Source organism: Camelina sativa, chromosome 10, assembly GCF_000633955.1.
Source record: "Camelina sativa cultivar DH55 chromosome 10, Cs, whole genome shotgun sequence".
NCBI classification, from domain to species: Eukaryota; Viridiplantae; Streptophyta; class Magnoliopsida; order Brassicales; family Brassicaceae; genus Camelina; species Camelina sativa.
Window position 1 is genome coordinate 10718143 of NC_025694.1, and position 24481 is coordinate 10742623.

The window sequence follows — 24481 nt, forward strand, 5'->3', positions numbered from 1 at the left end:
AAAAAAAAAAAAAAAAAAAAAAAAAAAAAAAAAAAAAAAAAAAAAAAAGATTGTACGTCGGATCCAAAACGCGCGTTTTAACAAACGCTAAACCTACTCCAGATTCTTCTCCTTTCCGCCATTGCTCGGAAATCGCGTCTTCGAGCAATGTGCTGCTGAAACTGAGTCACCCTTCCGAGTTACTTCGAAGGTTTACACTAAGTTTGGGTTTTTGTAAGAAACCGCGTTTCCAAGTAAGTAGCGTTTGCGGCTAAAACTTTCTTTCCAAGAAATGATTTATTCTTTTCCCCATTTCCAAAAGCAAAACTTTCTCGTTGATTCCTTTTTCCAATTTTTTTTTTTTTTTTGCATTGCTCTTTTCTAGACAAAAAAAAACCCATCTTTCTGTTCTGACAAAATCTAATCCATGTCTGAAATTTTCTTGTCTGTAAATTTTTTTTCCTTTTGTTTTTATTAAGCTGGAAATTGGAAACTCAGGTACCGCAAAAATCAAACTTAAACTGAAAAAAAAAGAACGTTTTTTAAGATACGAAATGCTAAAAAAAATGGTGTGAACATAAAGTTCGGATCTAATTCATTTTTTGTCTACTTCTGTATTTGTTTCCTTCCTCCAAATTGGGGGGATCTTGTATTTAAGTACTATATATAATGCCATTTTTGCTATAGATGTTCTCTTTTTATTTGTACTTTGTTATAAATATGTGTATCTCTTGTTTTGTGTTTCGCCAGAATGTTCAACTTCAAGCAATGGTTGGTTCTTTTGGTGTGTTCGTTAGTAATGATGAAGACAGAAGGACTGTTTGTTAATATTACATATGTTCGAAACGCAGTCGCTAAAGGGGCCGGTGAGTTTTATATTATTTGCCTCTATATAAAATATTTATTCATTTAATTCTTAATATATGTTTTTTTTTATTTTTTGTTGGTTTTGTAGTTTGTTTGGATGGAAGTCCACCAGCTTATCATTTAGACAGAGGTTCTGGAACTGGAATTAATAGCTGGTTGATTCAGCTTGAGGTCTTGCTCTGTTTTTTTCTCTCTCTTCGTGTTCTGTTTGTTCCTGCTTTGGCTTAAGGAGATGATGATTCTTGATTGAGATTTTGTTTGTGATTATTGGAAACGATTTTGATTTAGGGAGGAGGATGGTGTAATAATGTCACAAATTGTCTCAGTCGGATGCATACTCGATTAGGTTCATCTAAGAAAATGGTGGAGAACCTTGCTTTCTCAGCTATTCTTAGCAATAAGAAACAATATAATCCTGGTATGAATACAATTTTAGCTTGTGACTAAATTTTTTGATCTAACGTAAGTTACGTTTTTCGCTTATTTATAAGTTTTGGTTGGTTGTGAATGAAAAAACGACAGATTTTTACAATTGGAATAGAGTGAAAGTTAGATACTGCGACGGGTCATCATTCACAGGAGATGTGCAAGCAGTGAACCCTGTGAGTAATTAAGAAGAAAACAATGAAATATTATCTAGTGTTGTCTTCTTTATTTCGATAATCATAATGGTAATTTGATCAGGCTACTAATCTTCACTTCAGAGGTGCTAGAATTTGGCTAGCCGTTATGCAAGAGCTCCTCGCTAAAGGCATGAGAAACGCCGAGAATGTTAGTTTTTTTCTCTCACAAAGTTTCTCCAGTCTCCATTAACTTAACTCTTGCAAGCTATTTGATCCATAAAAAGTCGTTTAAAACGTTGATGAAAACTATGGCAGGCTGTTTTGTCTGGGTGTTCTGCTGGTGGGTTAGCTTCATTGATGCATTGTGACAGTTTTCGTGCTTTATTACCTATGGGTTCCAGAGTAAAATGTCTTTCAGATGCTGGCTTTTTTCTAAATACGTAAGACAATTTTTCCAGTTTGTAAATCTTCTTTATCTCTCTATCACATCAACTGAATTAAAAAGACCAGAAATTAATACGGTTCTTATGGTATGTAATCCCTTAACATTACAATCTAACAAAAAGACTTTACATTGGTATGTTTTCAGAAGAGATGTCTCAGGAGTTCAATACATCAAACAATACTTCCAAGATGTGGTTACTCTTCATGTGAGCTTTCTATTTGCTTTTTTCCTCTGTAGTAGTGACAGTTGATTTAATTGCTCATTCTTGTTATTGGAACTTTTCAATGATTTTTGTCACAGGGATCAGCAAAGAATTTGCCGAGGTCATGCACATCAAGATTGACCCCTGCAATGGTAAAAAAGCATTCATGTTTTCACTTTATAGCCTTTTATGTTACTCTTCAACTTTACTCATATCAGTTACCAACAAATATGCAGTGTTTCTTCCCACAATATGTGGCTCGCCAGATTAGAACTCCTCTTTTCATCCTCAATGCTGCATACGACTCTTGGCAGGTGGGTTATATCTCTTTTTAACTACCAGATTTCTCTATTCCCTAAGATAACTTCAGAAATTCATCTTGAAGTTTCACTTTTGTTTCTCAGATAAAGAACATTTTGGCTCCGCGTGCCGCTGATCCTTACGGAAAATGGCAAAGTTGTCAACTTGACATCAAGAATTGCCATCCTAGCCAACTCAAAGTTATGCAAGGTTAGCCTCAGAACCAAAACTTATTACAGTATCTTGGCTTTGATGGAACCTTTCTTAACTCGTTGCATCAAAAGGTTTTAAAAGATTTCCCGGTTTTGTGTTCTTTAGATTTCAGGTTAGAGTTCTTGAGTGCGGTGATAGGTTTAGGAAGATCCTCATCAAGAGGGATGTTCATAGATTCTTGCTACACTCACTGTCAAACCGAGACACAAACTTCATGGTTCTGGCAAGATTCTCCAATTCTAAACCGAACGGTAAAAACTCGGGATAAAAGAAAAAAAATGACTACATAAGGTCATTAGAATCATCAGTGTACATTTTGTTCTTATGATCATTACTTTCTTCTTAATCTGCAGACAATCGCAAAAGCTGTTGGAGATTGGGTTTATGACAGAACATTGTTTCAGAAGATAGATTGTCCTTACCCTTGTAACCCTACTTGCCACCACAGGGTTTTCACACCTCTAGATGCTCCTCCAATTTAAGAGCTTCTCTCAACTATAATATATATATATATATATATATGTATAGATTTTTTATTATTTTTGAAAAGAAAATTTGCTTATAAAAACAATTCATTTGTTAGATATAGTGAAATATTCATAGGGTTTAGCTATAGAAAATGAAAAAGAAACAGTGTGATTAAATTCTTGAGTGTTGAGAATAAGTAAAACGAGTAATTTTCTTCAGCACTTGACTTGTGTGCTATTAAGAGTTACTCCGTTCTTTCATCCTCATGTAAAATGCGAAATTGTTACTTTTATTCAATTAAATAAAGTATATTTCCTTTCTCATTATAGTTTGAACTTTGAAGCTTCTTTTTTTTATTATTATTATTGATAAGTATTTCTCATCTAAATTGAATGGTTTCAAAATAGTTTTCTAATTTCTAAAACTTTTCTCTACTACAACAATTTTAACTTGGGGTTTAAAAGTTAGATCAAAACTTCAAAATAATTAGTATAAATTTGTGGTTTAAAAGAACTTGTATAAAAGATTTATCGTCTAACCAATCACACCATAAAGTAATCTTACTATATTACCTGAGAGTACAAATATAAAACTAACTCTATAAAGTGAAGATTAGATTAATAAAATCTTTTAAATAATTATTAATTTTCAAAAAAAAAATTCTCTCTCTAATTAGTCATAGACAAAAATCACTTATTAATTTTAAAAATTGTAAACCAATCCGAATTTTAAAAAGAAAGATTTTATATCTAGATATACAATATGATTCTTTCAAATAACTATATATGAAAGATTTTGTTAAGATTTTTAATTATGATTCTCGTATCATATTTCTTTAATTTCATCTACAAATTGTTTTGAATTATCAGATAAAACATATGATAAATAAATATGTAGAATTTTCTGGATATGTTGTCATTTGAATTTCTGAAAACGAAAATATATTATTCAATGAAGAAAAAATGTGTGTTTTAATGTTTCACATCGGCGCGTTGGTAAAAATAAAATTCTGTGGTTGATAAATTAATAAATTTCATTTGCATTTAAAATATTATAATTACTAATTTAATATAATTCACAAAATAAATAATATAAATACTACAAACAAACAATATAAAACTATAATATACATCAAAAATATTAAAATACTATAATATTTTAAACTAATTAGTATTCAAAAAAATATATGTAGATTTACCAAAAAATTACAATATTAAAAATCAATATCGTCTCAAACAAAATAATGTTTTTTTTAACTAATATAACAATAATTTTTATTATTATATTATAATTTTTAAAAAATGTTGATTCGTACTTTATAGCGTATCTTCTTGTACTGATTGAAAATAAGAATCGAGATATAAAAAAAACATTATTGCTACGAATGAGAGAATTTTGTACTTGTTTATGCTTTATGCAAAACTCATATGCCACTATGCCATCAGTATTATTTGCAAATTATTTTCCAAAGAAAACACTATCTGTAACTGACGAGAAAGTTAGTTATGAATGGTTTAAATGGCTATCAATTTCGAATTCGAAATGCACATATTTTCTTTGTATGAAACAATACTTCAAATTCGAAGGATCTTATTTCTTCAGAAGAGGTTCGGCGGCTAAATTGCTAACAACCAAGGCTGGTGTAAATATCGCAAAAAATGTTATGATTCCTGTTCAATTTTAGAAAATGGGCTTTAATTAAATATAAATTATATTTGAAAAATATTTTTGGACTTTAAAATACATTACTTTTTATGTTAATTTAAAGTGGTCCCAGTGAAAATGCACACCATGCACCCCCTATCGCCGACACTGCTAACAACGCTACTCTGATTTTCTAAGTCGACCAAACTTATACCAAACAAACAACAAAAACCTAATATTCACCGCCGACCCTTGTGTTACATTTGTTGGGCCCTTTACACTTTACATTTGTTGGGCCCATATCGATTGGACCCAGTTTGTTGGCAATTGCATTACAATGTCTGACCGGGGATAAGGATACTATTATCTTTGTGGTAAACCCTACTTTACTAATTATTAAAGCATTTCACTACGTCCTTGTCATTATTTCAAATGATTTTAATTTTAAATGATTTTAGTTTTCATTATTCCGAATGATTTTAGTTTTCATGAGATTTTAAATGATTTTGATGATTTTAGGGAAGTTGATATGATTTATTGTTAAATTCTTTCAAATTTTCTGTATTTTTAACTAAATAAATCCTCTTAAATCCTCCAGAATCCCAATCATTATTAAAATTCAAATCTACCAACTGTTTTGAATAACATTGGATTTTAAGATAGATTTTTAAATCATTAATTAGTTTAATAACAGTATATTTTTGGTGACTTTTTGAGATCGATTATTTACTAACTTAGAATTTGTAAATTTTACACAAATCACTTAAAATGTCAAGTTGAATACACCTCTCTAAAAAAAAAAATAACCAACCAAACTAAAAAAAATATGAAACGAAATATACTCACATTCTTGATATCGTTGCGAATGTTGGGAAGAGTCTGTTTCTTTTAATTTAGTTATGGTTTGAGGTTGTTGGGTTAATTCTGCCAACGCTTCTGAATCTATTTCTCTCTCTGCTCCGTCATAAGTAGCTCGGTTGGTGATTTTAAGCATGATCAATTTAAGTCGGTGGATGACACGTCGAAGATTCTGTATATTAACTTCCTGCAGTGGTTTAAATTGTAATTTAGGTTTTTTTTTAAAGCTCAAAAGTATTAAAAAAAATAATTAGCTACAAGAGGAAAGTTACCCCAACAATGTATTCATGAAGATTAACAAGTGTTTCTTCCTCAGATTGATCAAGATGCTGCGTGAGAGGACCAATATTGTTCGCGTTATCAACCAATTCATATAGCTGGGACAGATTGATTGCAATATCTGCTAACAATTCAATAGCATGCTTATGAGGTTGAATGATATTTATTCTTGTTTTTTATATACAAAAAAAATTGGAACACTATGAGTATTTTATTATTAGTATCACATAAATCATTCAGATATTATATTTTTTCCACAAAATATCACCGTAAAAGTCTTTAACACATAAATTTGGAGCACAATATCATTAAAAGATATTTTAATATTAGTATCACCAAAAAAGGAAAATAGAGAAGCAAAAAATGTACAGATATTTCAAAGGATCTTCATCTTCACACAATCTGATTTTAGGTTATTCTTCGTAATCATAGTAGTGTTGTTAGTCGCAAAACCTTTTTTGAAGAATAATCATGTGTTATTCAGTCATTGATTTTAAAATACTTATCAAAATTATATGTTATTGATTCTATGATTTACAAATACTTGTTAAAATCTCATGTTATTCATTTAATGATTTGTTTTTCGATTTCAAAATCCACATTATGTTTTAAAGGGATTTGAATGGATTTGAATGTGTAAAATAAAAGGATTTAAATCCAAAGATAAAACATGTTAGTTCAAAATCCATGTGTTTTGATTTTTAGAATGTGCAATTCCATATGAATTTAGAAATCACATCTGGAATAACAGCTTTTATTTGGATTTTCAAATCCATTAAAATTATAGAACCAATAACTCCCTTTAATTTAAGATCAGATTATCTGAAGATCTTTCGAAATATACATTTTTTACTTTCTATTTTTTTTATGTGATACTAATAATAACATACCTTATAATGATATTGTGTACCCTAGTGATATTGACATATTGTGCTTCGAATTTTATGTATCAAAGACTTCGATCTAGTGATACTGTACTCCAAATTTTATGTGTCAAAGATTTCAATCGTGATTTTTTTTTGGAAAAAAATAATATCCGGATGATTTTATTGATATTAATATTAAAAACTCTTAGTGATCTGAATTTATTTTTGTATACAAAGAAAATAATATTAAAAACTGTTATCCGATTTATTTTTTTGCTTAGATTTATGAAAATTTCTTAATTGCTTAAATTTACTTCGCTCAAATTTTTTTTTTTGAGATCCTAAAACGTAATCATTTTAATTAAGGTAAATAAAATTGTAATCTGATTTACTTCCACCAGATAATCTAAAAATGAATAATTTTTCTAATAACATTCATATTCACATTCACATCAATCACAAAATTTTCTAATGAGATAATTATTGTCGCCAAATGAAATCTTATGAAGTTGTGAAATCTTATGAATTTTTCTGGGCCCATTACAAAAACAAAAAACAAAAAGCAAACCAACAACAAGGACTAAAAAAAAAAAAGTTTTTGCTCAAAAATCCATTTAGTGTAGTAGTAGTAGTCAGCTAGTCATTGTGAATATTTTGCAAGAAATCAAATCAGTAACTATCAAAGTGTCCCCCTAGTAGTTTCCCTAATTACACACAGAATCTGTAACAGTCCCAGCCACCCATCCATCCCAAAACAGTTTCAACAACTCAGTTTCTTTTAAACACATTAAAATAACTAGAATCTATTTCATTCAATCCCCCAACCAAAAGACCTCGAATTTCAAATGGAAACCACTTGCCTTGAACGTCTCTTTCGCAATCTTGTCAACAAACTTGCACTCCAAGAGAAAAAGTGAAAAAAAAAAAATTACAAGAATTTCGATCCACAGTGTGACATAAGAACACAACTCGGCATGACCCTACTTCTTTTAAGGTTTCACAAACAACAGCAGTTTCTAGTTTGGATCATTGTGAAAGATACTCTAAAATCATTAGTGATCTTAGGGCCGGTAGTGAGATTTAAAAACAGTTTTAACCAATTACCAAACCAAAATCAACTACAGTTAGCTTCTTCATACATTAGAGAAATCCACAGATAGAAATTACATAATAGTAAGAGATTATAGAGTCATATGACAGACATAATGGGGGATAAGAAGATTAAAGAAACATATAAGAAGATGGATGAGTCATATAGCACAAAATCAGACTTGTACTAGATCATTAGTAGAATTGATCAAATCTTTGAGGCTGTCAAGGACGAGTTGCAGCCGATCCTCTAATTCTTTAGGAAAAGCTTCTCTTCTCCACTCCCTTTCGTATGCAACAGTTTGCATAAAACGCTCGACGTCCTTTGAATATTTCTCATCCATTTTGGACAACATCTCCTTTAAACTTCTCTTCCGGACTAACTCCCACTCCTGCACCGTCTTGCAGCTTCTCATTTGTTTCATCCGCGCCTCATGTAGCTTGTCACAATCCGCATTAAGCTTCTCCTCTTGGCGTTTCCCAATCTTCTCCAAACGCTCAGGTTGGTCTTTCACGAAATCTTCGCATGCGTATTCCAATTGCCTCGACTCCACCACTTTTTTTAAACCCCTGGCACAACACACCATCACATTCACATCCAAACACAAAGTTTTCTAATTTTGGAATAAATTTTAGTGGCCAAATATATAAAAACTGACATAATTTTGAAATAGTATGAAGTTACTGAGTCCTAAGTATTTGGGAAGAAGGTCTCTGCAGCATTCTAGCGGTTTCGAAACTATGAAACTGACGCCGTTTGGTCCCCAGGAGATGATTGAATCCGTCGAAGGTTCATCAACCATCTTATACACTTTGGTCACGAACTCGACGCATCTCTTTCTTTCTACAGCTCCAGGACCAGGATCCATTATTATTAGTATCCCATAGGAGACCACTACCTTCAAGATTTACAAAAAAAAAAAATATGAACAAACCCGATTCTTTTTTTTATTTATCACAAACAGATTCATCATCAACAAAGCAAACAATTTTACGAATACTATTTGCTCAATTTACCTTTGAATTGGATCTTCAGATTAGGGTTTTTCTTCAGAGAACGCTACGCAGATGAATCTTGCTGCTGAGACGGATAACCCAACAAATAACCCTAAAATCGCCGACCCCCTCTGTTAATTTTATGGGCCATTGCTCATTTGGGCCCAAATAAATATGGCCCAATTTTATATTTCAGTGAAACACTCTTGAGTATGATTTTTTTCTTTTCTTGTCTCTTGAGTATGATTACAGATTAATTCTTGAATGTTGAGAATTGAAGGATTAGTTTTAACTTAATTTGTCTTGTGTACTGTTTAAAAAAATTATTTATATAAAGTTGTTGTGTTTCTCTTCCATTCATTACGTCAAACGAAAAAGTGTTACTTTAAATAAAGTATAATTATTTCCTCTGCTTTGAATCCTCCTTTTAAGGTTTTGCGTATCAATTTGTATATATATAATTCAAACCTTTTACCACAAAAACATTTTAGACAATATTTTTTTTTTGGTAGGCCACATTTTAGACAATATGTACAATGAGAAAATTAAATAAATGGCTGGCATCTTCAATTTTTTTCACATAAACATTCTCATCATACCTAAAATTTGACAAAACTTTTATTTATAGCTACAAATCTTAATTTTAACCCAACAAAAAAAACAAAAGAATCTAAAATAAGCTGGTGGTATTTTTCTTATTATTATTACTGCCAAATCCATATGCAATTATGCAGATCGATCATGGACCGATGATGATTTAGAGCAATCCTACGATACAGATTCATCGGAACTTAGTCATTGTCAAGCGCCAATAGTCACGTTGGTGGCTCCTATGCATACCAACATAATAGTCTACTTCACATATCTCCTCGTTCAACTTTAACTTTCGAGCAACAGCAGTTAGCGTGGGGAAGTTGGAACTGTCAAGCATAAAACAGCTCTCAGAATTCTCCAAAATCATGTAATACTTAGGCATTTCAGCATTTATGACTGCATTACATGCCCTAGTCATATTCTTCGATTCATCGATCTACTAATTTAGGAAAAATCTGAAAACAGGAGACTTCAAAATAATTATTGCAGTTGATATAAATTCTTTTGTGTCTGAAGAAAGAATCTTGGCCACATATGAACAAACACCACCAAAAGAATCTCCATCCTTGGTATGATTGAGAATTACCTTTCAGGACAGCTTTCCGAATCTCATGGTTCTTACCATAGGTGGACCGTAAGTAGTCCTTATGTTCCTCATCATTGAACACTGACACATCTCTCCTTTGCTCGGAACATAGCCAGCTACGTTGAACAGTGATTTTAGATGCTGAACAGAGTTGGCTTCAGTATCATTCTTGTAAAGCATGACCACTAAGTAATCAAAGAAAGCGATTGACTTTTTGGGTTCTACTGTCTTTGGTGGAACGATTAAACCGTTTCTTGCAGCAGCTGAAGGGAAACTTATCGTTCGCACACTCCGACCCATAGCACGAACAGCTAGTTGCAGATCATTTGTTACTTCCGGCACTAAGCAACAGATCCCTCTGATAGAGTTGTATATGAGAGAATGCCCTCATAAGGTCCATGGGCCCTTAATGTCTCCCTAAAACCTAGGTTATGAGGAGAGGAACCTATGAGCACTTATATATTACTACTCTCTCCCCTATCTCTACCGATGTGAGATCTTATCAATACCCCGCCCATCGAGTAGCGACGTCTCGGCGCTAGCGGCTTCGGGTCATACAGGCGGCCTTCACATCAGCCCATACCCGCCCCCGCGCCTATACTAGCCATACCAAGCCGACAGGTCGGACCAATTGATAGAGTTGCATATGAGAGAATGCCCTCATAAGGCCCATGGGCCCTTAATGTCTCTCCAAAACCTAGGTTATGAGGAGAGGAACCCATGAGCACTTATATATTACTACTCTCTCCCCTATCCCTACCGATGTGGGATCTTATCAATCTTGATAAGTATTGAGAGAAAGGAGCTTGATGCTGAGCTGGCAGCAGAAAGGAAGAGAAGAAGAAGTTAGTAGTATAAATAGCTAGTAGAGTATATTGTAAAGACTCGTCCTGCGTGATCAACATTGTGAGTTTGTTAGATCAGAGCTGCGTCTCTGTTCATGGTGATAAGAGAGGAGAACTGTAACTCCAATCTTATCAGTTAGGGTTCATAGTTTGTATTAGGAAATTGAGAAGAGATAAGAGAGAAGAGATCACACCTTCAATCTTATCAAATGGTGCGTTCGTGGTCACGGATCGAAACAACCGCCATGGAGATGGTTACGATTCCAATCTTTACCGGTGAAGATTTGCGTCCATGGCTTTCATGGCTGGAGGATTATTTTGAGGGAGAAGATTACAACGATTCAGAGAAACTCAATTTCGCTCAAAGTTTCATGGAAGAAGAAGCTGAGTCTTGGTTCTATATGCGACAGAGGATATCTCTCTTTCAATCATGGGAGCAATTGAAGAATCGGTTGTTATGGAGATTTGGTGATGTCAACGATCCCGAGTTACGTCAATTGATTGTTGAGAGAGACGCGGCAAAACGTCTGCGAACGTTGATCACCTCGACTGTCATTAAAATCTCAGAGCAGAAGCACGAAGTCTCAGAGGAGAGGAACAAATCGAATCAAGCGTGTGCAATTTCATGTGAGGAGAAAGGATCGGAGGAGGTGTTGGATTTGTGTTTTGAATCAGCTGGTTCCGAAACAGAATCGTGTCTCACATCGCAACCACAAGCGGAATCGCAATCGCTGGACGTGGATCGCGGCGTAAACACAAACGCAACATTGCCAATGCCACCGGTATGCGTTTCTGATTCTGAGCGTGTGCCAACTATGGATATTGAACTTAGGTCATTGAATTCAGTGTTGAAAAATCAAGGATTTGTGGTGATGAACGAAACTTTGGAGCAAGAATCGATTCAGAATAACAGCCAGATAATTAAGGTGGAACTTGAAGGTGTTGCTGCTATGTCTCAAAGTTTGGCTAGTATCACTAGAAAAGCTTATGCATACAAGGTGTTTGACAAAATGCTTCTACAGAAAGAACGACTGCAAACAATGAAGAAGAGAAGATGCTTAAAAGCTTGGAGGTTCAAATTCAAATATAACAACAGGAAAAAGTCACGAAAATTGATCAAACACCAGCTCTTTCCTAGTGAAGATGGCAAGTCCATCAATTTTTGTTTTTATGCTACGGTTGGAATGGTGCAGAGGAGGAGAAGGGTTGAGAACCTTAAAATGCAGAGGCATGACTGCTCTCACACTTGGAGAAAGACAAAGTTTGCACAATTGCAGCTCATTCCAGAGCCTAAGTTGAGGAGATTGAGATTAAGGAGATTGCATACTCGGCTTAAGTCCTACTGCTATTCGCCACATTTGTTGCAGAAACAGAATATTCTCAATGCAAGGGATGACTTGCCTGAAGAGAAGAACTCAATTCAGAGAGAGGAATCCTCTGCAACAACATAATTGATTCAACAAATTGAATATGTGGGAGTGCATAACCTGTGTCAGCACATTGCAATAGGTGAAGAAGCATTGCTTACTACACTGGAGATGTCTGATTATGTTCTGAAATGCACATTGGTTCATGACCAAAGTGTGGACATGAAATCAAGTTTGGTGGCAAGGCTGATTAGAGGACAAAGACTTCAAAATAAACGAAAACTGAGTCTATCTCCTAAATCATGGATGTTTAAGTATAAAAGGAAGCATAGACTGTTGGTTAGCTTTGGAAAAGCTACTGCAACAAAGCATGGCAGCATAGTGCTTACCATACACCAAACTTTTCAAGCTCCACTTGCAATGGAAATTCTTCTTACGGAGGGACATGAACATGTATTGGAAAATTGTGGTGACACACTTGGTGAAGAGGATACACTAGTGTTGCAATCTGATATTGGAGATAAGGTTTTAAAATCAGTGAATTGGTGGAACAAGTGTGAGCTGCAAGCTAGGACAGCACCATCATCTGATTTTGGGTTTGGTTTTGATGTCCTACAAAAAGAGATGCAGTGGATTTTTGAGGAATCAAGTGCAACCACAGCCAAATTCTTGCATTATTTTAAGAAACAGAAGTTTCGTGAGAGCTGGAACTTCAAGTACAAACAGCAGGAATAACTTCAAGTACTTGAAATGCAAACTTTGTACCTTGAGGACAAGCTGCATTTCAAAGGGGGGAGAAACTAAGAGTTTGAGGAAGACGGTTGTTTGTGAGCTGTGCTTGGGTGGTATATACACATGTTTTACAGAATTGTGGAAGAGAAAGTTTTGCAAGGACTGGTGCTTTAAGTTCAAAAACAACACATGGACTAGAAGCTTTGCAGTACAACATTACAGGCAGACATCTTTTGCTACTACACAGCTTGTGGGCAAGCTGTTTAAAACGGGGGAGTATTGATAAGTATTGAGAGAAAGGAGCTTGATGCTGAGCTGGCAGCAGAAAGGAAGAGAAGAAGAAGTTAGTAGTATAAATAGCTAGTAGAGTCTATTGTAAAGACTCATCCTGCGTGATCAATATTGTGAGTTTGTTAGATCATAGATGCGTCTCTGTTCATGGTGATAAGAGAGGAGAACTGTAACTCTAATCTTATCAGTTAGGGTCCATAGTTTGTATTAGGAAATTGAGAAGAGATAAAAGAGAAGAGATCACACCTTCAATCTTATCACCCTCCAAGGTAATAGGTCGCTCTCTGGTCCCTGTCTGTCAGATACTCATTCTTTGCACACTCAAGACTCAACTGAAACGCTGCATAGTTACGGTTGGCCTCTGTTGTTGCAGCAGATGATGCATCACCAAGAATCATATATACTTCCATGTTCATTCTCAGAAAGAAGTTTGAAATCGAAACAGAACTACGTAATTTGTTTGTTGGCTTTAGAATAGATCTCAATGATTCAGAGTTTTGAGTCAAGACCGTTTTATAAAGACGGAAGAGATGGAAGTTGGAACGTTGATTAGAGAGATGTGACACTTCGTTACTTGTGTTGGGGTGAGTTTAGTACATTGCATGGACTCGAGTCTCATTATTGTTCACCTGGTCTTTCCAGTTTCCTTCCTCTCAGGTGGGATTAATTAGTCTCATTATTGTATACGTGGTTTCAAAAACTAGTTTTTCTACCTTTTCGTGTTTCAGTTTCAACTTAAATTTTCCTATAAATATGCATTTGACTTTACACAATCATCTAATTTATTTTCTTTTATACTAGTATTTGTTTTCCGATTATATATAGAAATAACATAGATCTACTAATTCATGAAAGACCGACATCTCCAATTTTCACATAAATAATTCGATGATTTTTTTATAGCTAAGAATCTTATAATTTGGTATTGCTTATTATGCTTTTTATGCGAAAACCCCATATGCAATTAGTTGTGTGTTGTATGTATTATTCATTTGCAGGCGGTTTTCGGATTGATCATTCTAAGTTTATAATCATTTAACTGAGATCCCCTCTCCATGTAGCTTCCTTTAGTTAACAATTATTCCTTTTAGTTCCTTAAAATTAAATTAACTTTTTCATATATCCATAAAATAAAACATTAAACAATGTCTTCATTTACAAATCATGTACCTTATAGTTTGCTCGTGATATTAAGAGCAAGTGCATTAGCGTATGTTTCCACCGTCCTTCAGCATTAAAATTAAAAAGTTAAATCGAAATAAAGAGATTATAGAAGAAACGTTCCTACAAACGGGACGTAATTTGCTGCGTCTTCCGTTACACGTGGCAGCGTCGGACAGTTCTTTGACTCTGTCGGTTCCTTTTTCACCGGCAGCGATAAGATCCCTTGGTGCGACGGAGATGTCATTGCTGTAAGTGTTTCTCTAATCCTCCTCATGAGTTTGCTTTTCTTTCGCTGAGGTTCTACTGCATTACAAGTTTTATTTCTTAAAGAGATCACACTTGTGGAGTAGCTACGACCCCTATTGTTGTCGTGTTTTCATTTCCCAAGAGTTGCATGCAAACTGTTCGATGAAATTCCTAAGAGAGGATTTGATGTCTGGCTATTAGCTCGTTGCTGTTTCACTTAGCTGATTTTTCAAATGTGGATTCATGGGCAACATCATATAAGAAGGAACCTAAACTCTGTAATTTGTTACAGAGCAAATCCGAGTCTCTTCTTCCGTTCAATTCAAGTTTTGTATCATTCCTTAAGAAAGAATGATTAACTATGAGGAACACCAATGTTCATACCAACCTTAAGAAACTCTGAAAATAATCTTAATATATTTGAGGGACCAAAATGTGTAGGACATAAGATCTTATAGAGGAAGGTCTGACTTTTTAGTTTTTGTCACTTTAGCAACAAAAAAAACTCGTAATATGTTTTTGGCTGTTGCGCAGCTAGTCGTTCGGTGAGCAGTGCACCGACACTTTTTAGTCCTCGTGCCAAACTATACTTTTTCTTTTATAACTTAAATTGTGATCAGATATTTATATCTTACAAAGATAAACAAGCTAAGATAAGAATGTGAAAAGGACGCACGTTACTAGATTGATGATAACTTGTAAAACTAAATATCTGAAAAATTATGCATAATTAGTTATATCTTCAACTTCCAAGAATAATATTTTTTATCAATTGGTTAAACTAGTTTAATCTACTTATTCAATCGGTAAAAACTTTTCTAATAAAAGAGAACATTTGATATATAGAGAATGGATCCTATAGAAAACAATGACGTAGTTTAGTTTCTTGACGTTGGATAACCCTGGCCTGGCGAATCTACTAGCATACACGCTATGCCCAGTCACAAGTATCTTATAAAAAAAGAAAAACCCTTTTATACAAATTAAAGCAAAAGAATATAAAATACAAAAAAGCAAATTAAAAAGGAGAAAAAGTTTATTTTTTATTAGCAACTTGTGGATGTATCTATATAATGAAGAAGACAACAATGGCTGGCTTCCATAAAACTTCTAAAGCTCTCTCTGTTTCAGATTCCTCTCTATCCATTTCATTAATACCAAAAGAAAAGAAAGGAAAAAAAAAACTATTCTTCTTCTCTCTAAGCAAAGAATAATTCAGAGGACTCCATTTTCATAAGGTATGCTTCGTTTTCTGATTTTCTTTTTTACCTGAATTTATTGTAAACTTTTTATAGTTCTGCATTTTGATCTGTACTCTGTACTTAGATTGTGTTCATTTAATGGAATTAGTTACGGCATTATAATACAATGGAATATTTGGTTGTAGTCTTGTTATACTTAGAACTAAATTACCCATAAATTACCCATTTAGGAGACTCAAGAAGACTGCAAACTGAAATTTCTTATCATAAATGTGAATGCCATATAGGTTTCTCGGAGAACTGATATGATTCAACACGTTTCTTTGCGATCCAACAAAATGAATATTATGATTCTGTAAACTATATTCTTACAAAAGACAAGATGATGTGAAAGGATGTTTTTGGTATCTAAAAATACCAATATCCCATAATAGCGATTATTAGCAATGTTTAACAACGGATTAATATAGATTTGTAATGATGATAGTAATTGTTTAGTGGTCTACAGTCTACACTCTGAGCAAGGTAATAATTACAGACAACTAAAAGAGTTGGTATGAGTAAAAGCTAAATAATTTCTAAACACGCACATGGAAGATGGATATGTCTTTTTTTGGTTTGTTTTGTTCTGGTGATTTACTTTTTTAATAGTCTAGATTTTCAATAGAAGTAATAATGTCGATTAGTGAAAATAATGGGATACAATGATAGTATCGTTCATTTTACAAAATAAAATAAAATAATAATAATTGGAAATTACACTGTAACTCTGTAAGATATACAATGTAGTTTATTCCAATCGAGATATAATTCGTATAACTATTATTGATATAAAAGTAATATATTTGTCAGTCCTCATGTTACTATATTAAGCCATAATTTACATTGAAAACAAATATAGGCTTTCATTGGTAACATCGCATAATGGCAGAAAATAAAAAATAAAAAGTTGCAGAATAAATTATTATGTCGATTGGATAAATATTGCAGAATCGCATAAACTAATTTCCAATATTAATTATACTTAAGATTAATGATTTCTTATATATATATATATATATATAATATTTATGTATTTCGATATTTACACATTATAAAATAATATATATCACATATCATCAGAGATATTAAACATTTTAAATACTACTAGAAAGTGGTAGATTTATTGCAAACACATATTATTAAAAAGTGATATGTTTGAAGGAGATGGTCTTGTAATATATATCACATATTATTAAACACATATCCATAACAACATATTTTTTTTTTTGTTCTTGAATAAATGCTTTGTAATTTTTTTTTTGGGATGATGATGTTGTTACAACTTACAAAGATGAGAACTTATAGAGAGTGACGTCTATGTGAACAGGTAAAGTTCGTAATTAATAAGATAAGTAAAATATATTAAATGTAAGACACATTAGTTGGAAGAGTAACATTCGTTTGAATGAGTAACTTATTGCTATTGACATGCATTAAGTTTTGGTTGATTACTAGCTGTTGTTATTCTTGCTGTTGACATGCAAGGACTTCGATTATGCTGGTGTTAATTATCCGGCAATATAATTAATGAAAAGTTAAAAGTTTAGGCAAAACAAACGGGTAAACACAGACTTATTTGCCTAATTAATACTTTTAAGGCAAAAACGCAAATTTAAGTTTTTGCATTCTGAAATATTAGGCAATTTTTATGAATGGTAAAAAACTTGCAGAATCGCTTTAGAAAACGCCATTAGGCGATTATGTAAGTTGCCAAAGCATCAAAAAAAAAAAAATCTAATTAAAATCTTAAACTAAATGGAAGCTTGTTTATTTATTTTGATAAAACTGTTATAGATCAATGGGAAGGCTTAAGCAATGTTGGTCAAGTCTGCTAGTGTTGGCAGTGGTGGTGATCGGAGCCGGAGCTGTTCCCATTACTTATCTCCAGAGCGCCGTCGCTAAAGGAGCCGGTAATATGCAATAACGGTTTACATACATATTTTATTCATATACAAAAAAAATTGCATTTAATCAGGTAATTAATAAATAAGTTATTAAGAATATTCGGTTTTTTTTTTTGTATATTTATGTAGTGTGTTTGGATGGGAGTGCACCAGCTTACCATTTCGACAAAGGTTTTGGTTCAGGGGTTAACAATTGGATCGTCCATATGGAGGTATATAGGAAACTTAAATTTGTGGCAAAATTTGAACCACTTACCGGTTAAGTCTTAACTCTTAACCCATAGATATATAAATGTAGTTCTTAATAGTTGTGTGATTGGTAAGAACTTAAAAATATTTTGGCGGTTAGCGATCATATCAAATGTTTATTTAATTTATCTCACTGCACTGAAATGAAATTCAATGTAATATACAATATAAAGTAAAGCTAGAGTTGGTCGAATCGAATTAAAATGAAGTGTGTGTGTGTTGTTTAATGTGTTAGGGAGGAGGATGGTGTACCGATGTTGCCTCATGTATTGAGCGTAAGGGTACAATGAAGGGTTCGTCCAAATTCATGAACAAAGACTTTGGTTTCTCCGGTATCTTGGGTGGCAAGCAAAGCACTAACCCAGGTCTACACTAATATTAAACTCTCATTTATTTTCTTTCTAATGATTTGACGTTTCTCCTAAGGGGTATAATCTATTAATGGTGTCGAAATCTGTCTTTTCTTATTAAGATGGGTTCTATTTTCTTCAGATTTTTACAACTGGAATAGAATCAAAGTACGATATTGCGATGGATCATCCTTTACCGGCAATGTAGCAGCCGTTAATCCGGTAATTTAATAACTCGATTCTAATATATATATATATATGTAACAACATATTGACCAAGTTTCGGATTTTAAATCCTAAATAAAACATGTTCGATAGTATGTATGAATATGATTTTGCAGGCAAACAAGCTGTTCTTCCGTGGTGCACGAGTTTGGCGTGCAGTGGTTGATGATCTTATGGCTAAAGGAATGAAAAACGCTCAAAACGTATGTTACATATGTTCATATTTCATTCAACATGTCTCTTTCTTTTGTATAAAAATTTTAAAGGTCTTAACTTCTTATAACTAAATTATTAGATATACAACTTTTTCAGGCAATACTCTCCGGTTGTTCAGCGGGAGCATTAGCCGCGATTCTACACTGTGACACTTTCCGTGCCATACTTCCCCGAACAGCTAGAGTCAAATGTGTTTCAGACGCTGGTTACTTCATCCACGGGTACGTGTGCATACTCTAGCTTTATCTTAATTAAGAATTGGCCCAAAAAAAAAAAGCATATGGAACAAAACCAAAAGTTTATATCTGATTATTGGTCACTCATTAACTGGATTTTATGAAACAGTAAAGATATCTCAGGAGGATCATACATCCAATCGTATTACAGTAAAGTCGTCGCGCTCCATGTATAACTCTTTTAATCTAATAGCTCTCAATCGTTAATTCTCTTAAAATCATAAAAACAAATTGTAAACTGATTCTTGCTAAACTCTGTTTTTCCAGGGATCTGCAAAGAGTCTTCCTATTTCTTGCACATCAAAAATGAAACCAGAACTCGTATGTACTAAATCTCGACATTTTTTTGGCATCTATGGAGTGTTATTAACGTACGTGCGTTCTCTGATTGTTTCTGTGGCAGTGTTTCTTCCCGCAATACGTCGTTCCTTTCATGCGAACACCGCTCTTTGTCATTAACGCCGCCTTTGATTCCTGGCAGGTATAATACATGATATGTTTATATACAAATCTATTTCATTTGATTATTAAAAATATACACAAAACCGGATACATGTATTTGAATTTGGTGATTTTTGTTTTCAGATCAAGAACGTTTTGGCTCCAACTGCTGTTGATAAGAGCAAAGAGTGGAAAAATTGTAAGCTTGATCTCAAGAAATGTAGTGCCGCTCAGCTCAAAACCGTCCAAGGTAAATTACAATTCAATAACTAAACCGGATTTTGGTCTTATTTGGATTTTGTTCCGGTTTATGATGTGTGAGAAGAATATATAGCTGTGTTAATTGATTAATCCTGAATTTTGGTTTGGTGTTTTGGATACGGTCAGTTCCGGTTTATCTAAATTTAAATGGAAAACAAGTGATTTGGTTTAAACATTCTTCAGGGTTTAGAGACCAGATGATGCGTGCATTGTCACCGGTTCACAGCACACCATCGAGAGGATTGTTCTTGGACTCGTGTCACGCTCATTGCCAAGGCGGAAGTGCCGCTTCTTGGTCCGGTGTCAAAGGTCCCCAAGTCGCTAACACGGTAAATTACAAAGCTTTCAGAAATTTTATAAAATCTTTAATTTTTTTTTGGTTTTAATTTCTCGATTTGTAATTTTCCTTTGCAGAGAATTGCAAAAGCAGTAGGAAACTGGTTTTATGGTAGGAGTGCATTCCAGAAGATAGACTGTCCATCGCCGACTTGTAATCCCACTTGTCCTGCAATCTCTACTGAAGACTAGTCGAATCATCTATAAACTGTTACAAAATTTTTAAAATTTTCAATTAAGATCGACTTATTGGGTTTTGTTTTTTCCAAATCATTGCAATTTTTTTTATTATATCGAGGAATAAAGGAGAGCCAAACAAGAGATATAAAACAATTGCAATTGCAAGTTGTAGCGAACTTTTGAATAAAGTGTGTATTTTTAACTTTGATTTTAAGATTAATTTTTGTATTAATCTGAAAAAAAGTTATCAAATTTATATGAATTCCAAGAGAGATAGAGAGAGACTGTAGTCACTGTAGTACTCAAGTTGTTGGTGAGCTGATTCTCTCTCGGGTTTATAGGAAAGTAAAAAAATCATTGCTTTACTAAAAACTTTGGAAACGCATCGATGGATTCGGCGTTTGTGGACAGAGCTTGGGACAAATGGGTTACTACGGGTAACGTTGGTTCTTCTGGTAAAGTTCTCAGATTTTTTTATCTTCTCTCTCTCAATTATGGTTTTTGGGAAGAAGAAGAAGAAGAAGAACCCAGAAAGAAAGAAAGAAAGATTCTTCCTTTTGGTGATTTGATTGTTGTTTTTTTTTTGTTCAGGGAATCCATTGAAGGCTGCTATTTTAATTAACTATGATCCTTCAGGACCTTCTCGTCTCGTATCAACAATGTAAGCTAATTCATAAAACTTCAGACTCTATTGCTCTGTGTTTCTGCTTCACTTATTATTAGTCTATGAGGCTCAATTTTGAGTTTTATATTGCAGAGCTGAGCAAGAAGGGATTGATCTTTATCCAGTTGACTTAAAGCAGTTCATTGATTTCATGAGACGTGGCAACCTTCCTACCGAGAGCTTTGTTCTTGGATCCAATGAATGTACTGTTTTGTTTGCTTTTTTCTTTCTTTTGCTTGGAGTGTATATTTGTGGTTTGATGATAATAGGTTTTGGAATCTGCAGACATAATAACATCTATCCACGAGAATTGGTTTGCTGCTCGGTGCTTAAACACAACCCAGCCTGCTGGTGAAGGAGCTATTGTTATGCAGACCGCAGCTTACGTGTTGGTTGCTCTGTGAGCTCACTGAACACTCTGATCTTTTATAACAGTATCTTCTTATTTCTACTTACTTTTTCAGTCCAAAACAATGATGGTTAAATTGGTTATGATTTCTTATTGCAGATATGATGGATCGATTGGATCAGCTTCTCAAGCTGTGGCTGCAGCTGATCAGTTTGCATCGCAGCTGAGTCGGAAAAACTTCTAGCTTCATCTTTTGCTAAGATCACGAGTATCAATCACATTGGTTCTTCTCTGTCTTTTATAGTAATCAGCTTTGGCTATGATTTGTGAAGGATCTTTGAGTTGCAGTAACTGGTTTTTCTTTTTATCTCATCTTGTGTAACTAGAACAGTCAGAAATCAATTGGTACAAGCTCGTGAACAACTCTGCATATACATATCACCCTGCAGTTTACCAATTAGAGAAAGTAAGTGCCCATTATGTTGTGTGAGAACAGATCATCATCAATAAGATTAGACAAGAGATTTCTGATCAAGAACGTATACTAGAACATAGATAAACCCTCTTAGAGAAGTAATAGAGAAGATTAAGTAGCGAAAAGAACTAAAGAAGCAGTCAGTCAGTATGATTAGCTGAAGTAGCAAGTATTGATAAATAATTTTTCATTCATTCTCATCTTTTATAACTAGAGATGTCAGAAATCAGTTTGGTACAATCCTGTGAATACATCATCTCAGTATGTACATTCGTTGTGATTCAGTTCTAGTCCTGCAAGAATCTGGAGTTGTTGCTTTATAATTCCTGAAACTAATCAAATTTCATGAAGCACGAAACACCAGATTCTTTCTTGTCCGGCTTGTTGAATTTTGATATCTGAAGCTTCAAACTTCATGTCAGAGTATTGGCTCAGGCTCAGGTAATGGTAATCGTGTTTGTGAACGTCTTTGCGACATAGTGAATACTAACCATTTAGAGCAACTGAGAGCTCATTACAGAACCAAATGTTTTCTAAGAACAGAGAGTTGCTTATCATGAATGAACATAAAGAAAGATTAATGGATGGATGAAATGTGAAATCAGATAATGAAGAAATTTATTAAAGAAGTTTCTAATTGTTTCAACTTTTATATTCTTTTAAAAATCATTAAAATTATATATATATATATATATATATATAATTTGTTTGCCAAAAAAAGAGAGAGAGAAATATCCAAAAACGAAGAAACAAGATTAGATGCCCTGACTTGTAACCATTAGTTTCTATAGAGAACATAGAGGTTGGGGTTGTGCTTGAAAGTGAAACTTCATGGCCTGACAAGAAAAAAAAAGAAGAAAAAGTTTGTATCACATGATGCTTTCTTGTTGTTTTTTGTTTGTAGAAAATTCCAACACTTTGATCATCACTACTCACTCACTAACTAGTGTATGCTTACAAATTGGCTTGGACTGTGTTTTTAGAAATTGAAAGGATTGTGTCTTTTTGTTGTTGTTGTTTCTATTTCTTAGTTGATTCTAAATATTATTCAGATCAAAACATCTATGACAAAAATTAACGTATTCTTGCAAGTACACTTAGCTAGACCAAAAAACTATAAAAGGGAAACAAATCGTTTGCCATCATCGAGTATTTTTGTAAGATCTTGCACAATTGATTTACTTCAATTATTAATGACAACAATGCTTAAATTAACATTAAACAAAAAGACTTAAAAGAGGAGCAGCTGAAAGTAAGGGACCCTGCCATTGACGAAACTGAGAACTCTTTTGACTAAATTGCTCAAATCTACTTCCCATTACACTTGAGCACAAAAGTCTACAACTTTTGGTTTACTTTACAGTTTACACATACATAAATAGTGATTGTACACATTGTAATTCAGATACAAAAAAACAAAAAAAAATCTGTATAGAACAAAAGATACAACAAGGTACACACTGCAGTGAAATGCATAGTCTGAGACTGTTTCAACCTATATAGATATTTAATACATACACATGATTAAATCAAACAAACAACCAACCAACCAACCAACTTTATAAGTGGCATTTAAAACTATGTTGTTTGGTTACGTTTTAGTTTCCACTAACATCATTAATTGCACAATTTATTCCGCACTAACGGTAGTAGTCGAATTGGTTCTGTTTCTTTACTACTTCCACAATCCACACCATTTGTTCTCTATAACAAATTCAGAACATTACATTATCTCAAAATGGGAAAAAAAAAAAAAAAAACACTGAAACACGAAATAAAAGAATCTTCTTCAGTTCACATGTTTCCAATAAATCTTCTCTTCATCTCTTTTGCACAACTAACTTAACTTAATCATCGTCATCTACACAGACACACACACATAACGTACTGTTAATCCATAATAATTCCTCCACTATTATCAAATAATATAACAAGTTAACAACAGTGTCAAGAGAATAACCGGTATAATAAACCGGACAATAGATTCGCTTCACAAAACCCAACAAAATTTGGTATAAATGAGAGTTGACTTTTACCCTTTTTACGAGTTAAAATCGTTCACTTTGAATCTCATCATCGTCGTCGTCGCAACCTATCCAAAATTAAAATAAACAAAACAATCAAATCATAAGAATTAACTGTTACAACAGATTTAATAAATCTTACAACTAATTACACCAACAAAATCACTATCATCATTTCAAAACCATAGATCTTTAAATTCAAAACTAAAACAAAGATTCCAACATTTGGGCCAACAAAACAGAGATTAAAGATTTTTAAAATGGTGAAATCAGATCAACAAAACAACAGATTTAAAGATTTCAAAAGCTATAAAGATTTAAAGAAAAAAAAGAATGTAAAAAAGAAGGAGATATATATATATATATATATATATTTCCAGATCTGATTGGATAAGCGAGTATGGATTAGTGCACGGTCGGGCGCTCCGATTCAGTTGATGCAAGGCAGGATCCAATCCCTGCTCACAAACCAATAAAGAAAAAGGGGGCACGTGTGGCTGTGTCAGCCAAATTGGTTCCCGACCTGCACCAAGCGAATCCGAGCCCGACCGTGAGAGTTGAGTGAGACTCTCTCTCTCTATTATCATCCTCAGAGAGAGAGAGAGAGAGAGAGAGAGAGATTTAGGTTTTTTTTATCATGTAAGAAGAAAGAAAGAGAGAAAGAAGGAAGCCCTATGAAAACAGAGACAACCTTAGCCTCAGCTGTAGTAGGGTATTTATTACAGGTTAAGAC

General features: G+C 33.6%; 4 protein-coding genes and 1 long non-coding RNA gene across 8 annotated transcripts; 3 read left to right on the forward strand and 2 right to left on the reverse strand.

Annotated features, from left to right (window-relative positions):
• LOC104718379 (pectin acetylesterase 8) lies at window positions 22-3051 on the forward strand. Its single transcript, XM_010436118.2, has 13 exons — window positions 22-233; window positions 730-845; window positions 935-1017; window positions 1135-1264; window positions 1369-1448; window positions 1531-1617; window positions 1725-1849; window positions 1999-2059; window positions 2155-2208; window positions 2293-2370; window positions 2461-2566; window positions 2675-2820; window positions 2923-3051. The coding sequence occupies exons 2-13, from the start codon at window positions 731-733 to the stop codon at window positions 3049-3051; spliced, it is 1194 nt and encodes a 397-aa protein (XP_010434420.1). The 5' UTR covers window positions 22-233; window position 730.
• LOC104718380 lies at window positions 7772-8857 on the reverse strand. Of its 3 annotated transcripts, none has more exons than XR_756377.1 (3): window positions 8791-8857; window positions 8433-8672; window positions 7772-8329 (listed from the first exon to the last, which is right to left on the reverse strand). XR_756377.1 is itself a non-coding variant. In XM_010436121.1 (3 exons), exons 2-3 carry the CDS (start codon window positions 8494-8496, stop codon window positions 7950-7952), a joined length of 432 nt encoding a protein of 143 aa, XP_010434423.1. In that variant the 5' UTR covers window positions 8497-8672; window positions 8791-8857; the 3' UTR covers window positions 7772-7949. The 3 variants fall into 3 exon arrangements, 1 of the variants encoding a protein (XP_010434423.1); XR_756376.1 differs by having other exon boundaries at window positions 7772-8343; XM_010436121.1 differs by having other exon boundaries at window positions 7772-8343; window positions 8459-8672.
• On the forward strand, window positions 15681-20670 carry LOC104718381 (pectin acetylesterase 7-like). 2 transcript variants are annotated; one of them, XM_010436123.2, is made up of 14 exons: window positions 15681-15832; window positions 17633-17748; window positions 17872-17954; window positions 18227-18356; window positions 18484-18563; window positions 18683-18769; window positions 18879-19003; window positions 19128-19188; window positions 19286-19339; window positions 19422-19499; window positions 19604-19709; window positions 19904-20049; window positions 20135-20210; window positions 20578-20670. In XM_010436123.2, coding segments are annotated over exons 2-14 (1140 nt in total). In that variant the 5' UTR covers window positions 15681-15832; window positions 17633-17636; the 3' UTR covers window positions 20580-20670. The 2 variants fall into 2 exon arrangements, with proteins under 2 accessions (XP_010434425.1, XP_010434424.1); XM_010436122.2 differs by lacking the exon at window positions 20578-20670 and having other exon boundaries at window positions 20135-20456.
• On the forward strand, window positions 20599-21706 carry LOC104718383. The gene is made up of 5 exons (XM_010436124.2): window positions 20599-20691; window positions 20828-20897; window positions 20994-21103; window positions 21186-21300; window positions 21409-21706. Exons 1-5 carry the CDS (start codon window positions 20625-20627, stop codon window positions 21491-21493), a joined length of 447 nt encoding a protein of 148 aa, XP_010434426.1. The 5' UTR covers window positions 20599-20624; the 3' UTR covers window positions 21494-21706.
• On the reverse strand, window positions 23023-24411 carry LOC104718384. Its single transcript, XR_756378.2, has 2 exons — window positions 23761-24411; window positions 23023-23585 (listed from the first exon to the last, which is right to left on the reverse strand). It is a non-coding gene; the product is annotated as an uncharacterized LOC104718384 (long non-coding RNA).

Bases quoted from the DNA above. Each gene is read 5' to 3' on its own strand.
- LOC104718379 (XM_010436118.2), top strand. From the start codon at position 731: ATGTTCAACTTCAAGCAATGGTTGGTTCTTTTGGTGTGTTCGTTAGTA. The intron at 846-934 runs GTGAGTTTTATA...TTGGTTTTGTAG, and splicing joins CGCAGTCGCTAAAGGGGCCG to TTTGTTTGGATGGAAGTCCA. The intron at 2,209-2,292 runs GTAAAAAAGCAT...ACAAATATGCAG, and splicing joins CAAGATTGACCCCTGCAATG to TGTTTCTTCCCACAATATGT.
- LOC104718380 (XM_010436121.1), bottom strand. From the start codon at position 8,496: ATGCTGCAGAGACCTTCTTCCCAAATACTTAGGACTCA. The intron at 8,344-8,458 runs GTAACTTCATAC...GTGTTGTGCCAG, and splicing joins TCCCAAATACTTAGGACTCA to GGGTTTAAAAAAAGTGGTGG.
- LOC104718381 (XM_010436122.2), top strand. From the start codon at position 17,637: ATGGGAAGGCTTAAGCAATGTTGGTCAAGTCTGCTAGTGTTGGCAGTG. The intron at 18,564-18,682 runs GTAATTTAATAA...ATGATTTTGCAG, and splicing joins ATGTAGCAGCCGTTAATCCG to GCAAACAAGCTGTTCTTCCG. The intron at 19,189-19,285 runs GTATAACTCTTT...CTGTTTTTCCAG, and splicing joins GTAAAGTCGTCGCGCTCCAT to GGATCTGCAAAGAGTCTTCC.
- LOC104718383 (XM_010436124.2), top strand. From the start codon at position 20,625: ATGGATTCGGCGTTTGTGGACAGAGCTTGGGACAAATGGGTTACTACG. The intron at 20,898-20,993 runs GTAAGCTAATTC...TTTATATTGCAG, and splicing joins TCTCGTCTCGTATCAACAAT to AGCTGAGCAAGAAGGGATTG. The intron at 21,301-21,408 runs GTGAGCTCACTG...TTCTTATTGCAG, and splicing joins GCTTACGTGTTGGTTGCTCT to ATATGATGGATCGATTGGAT.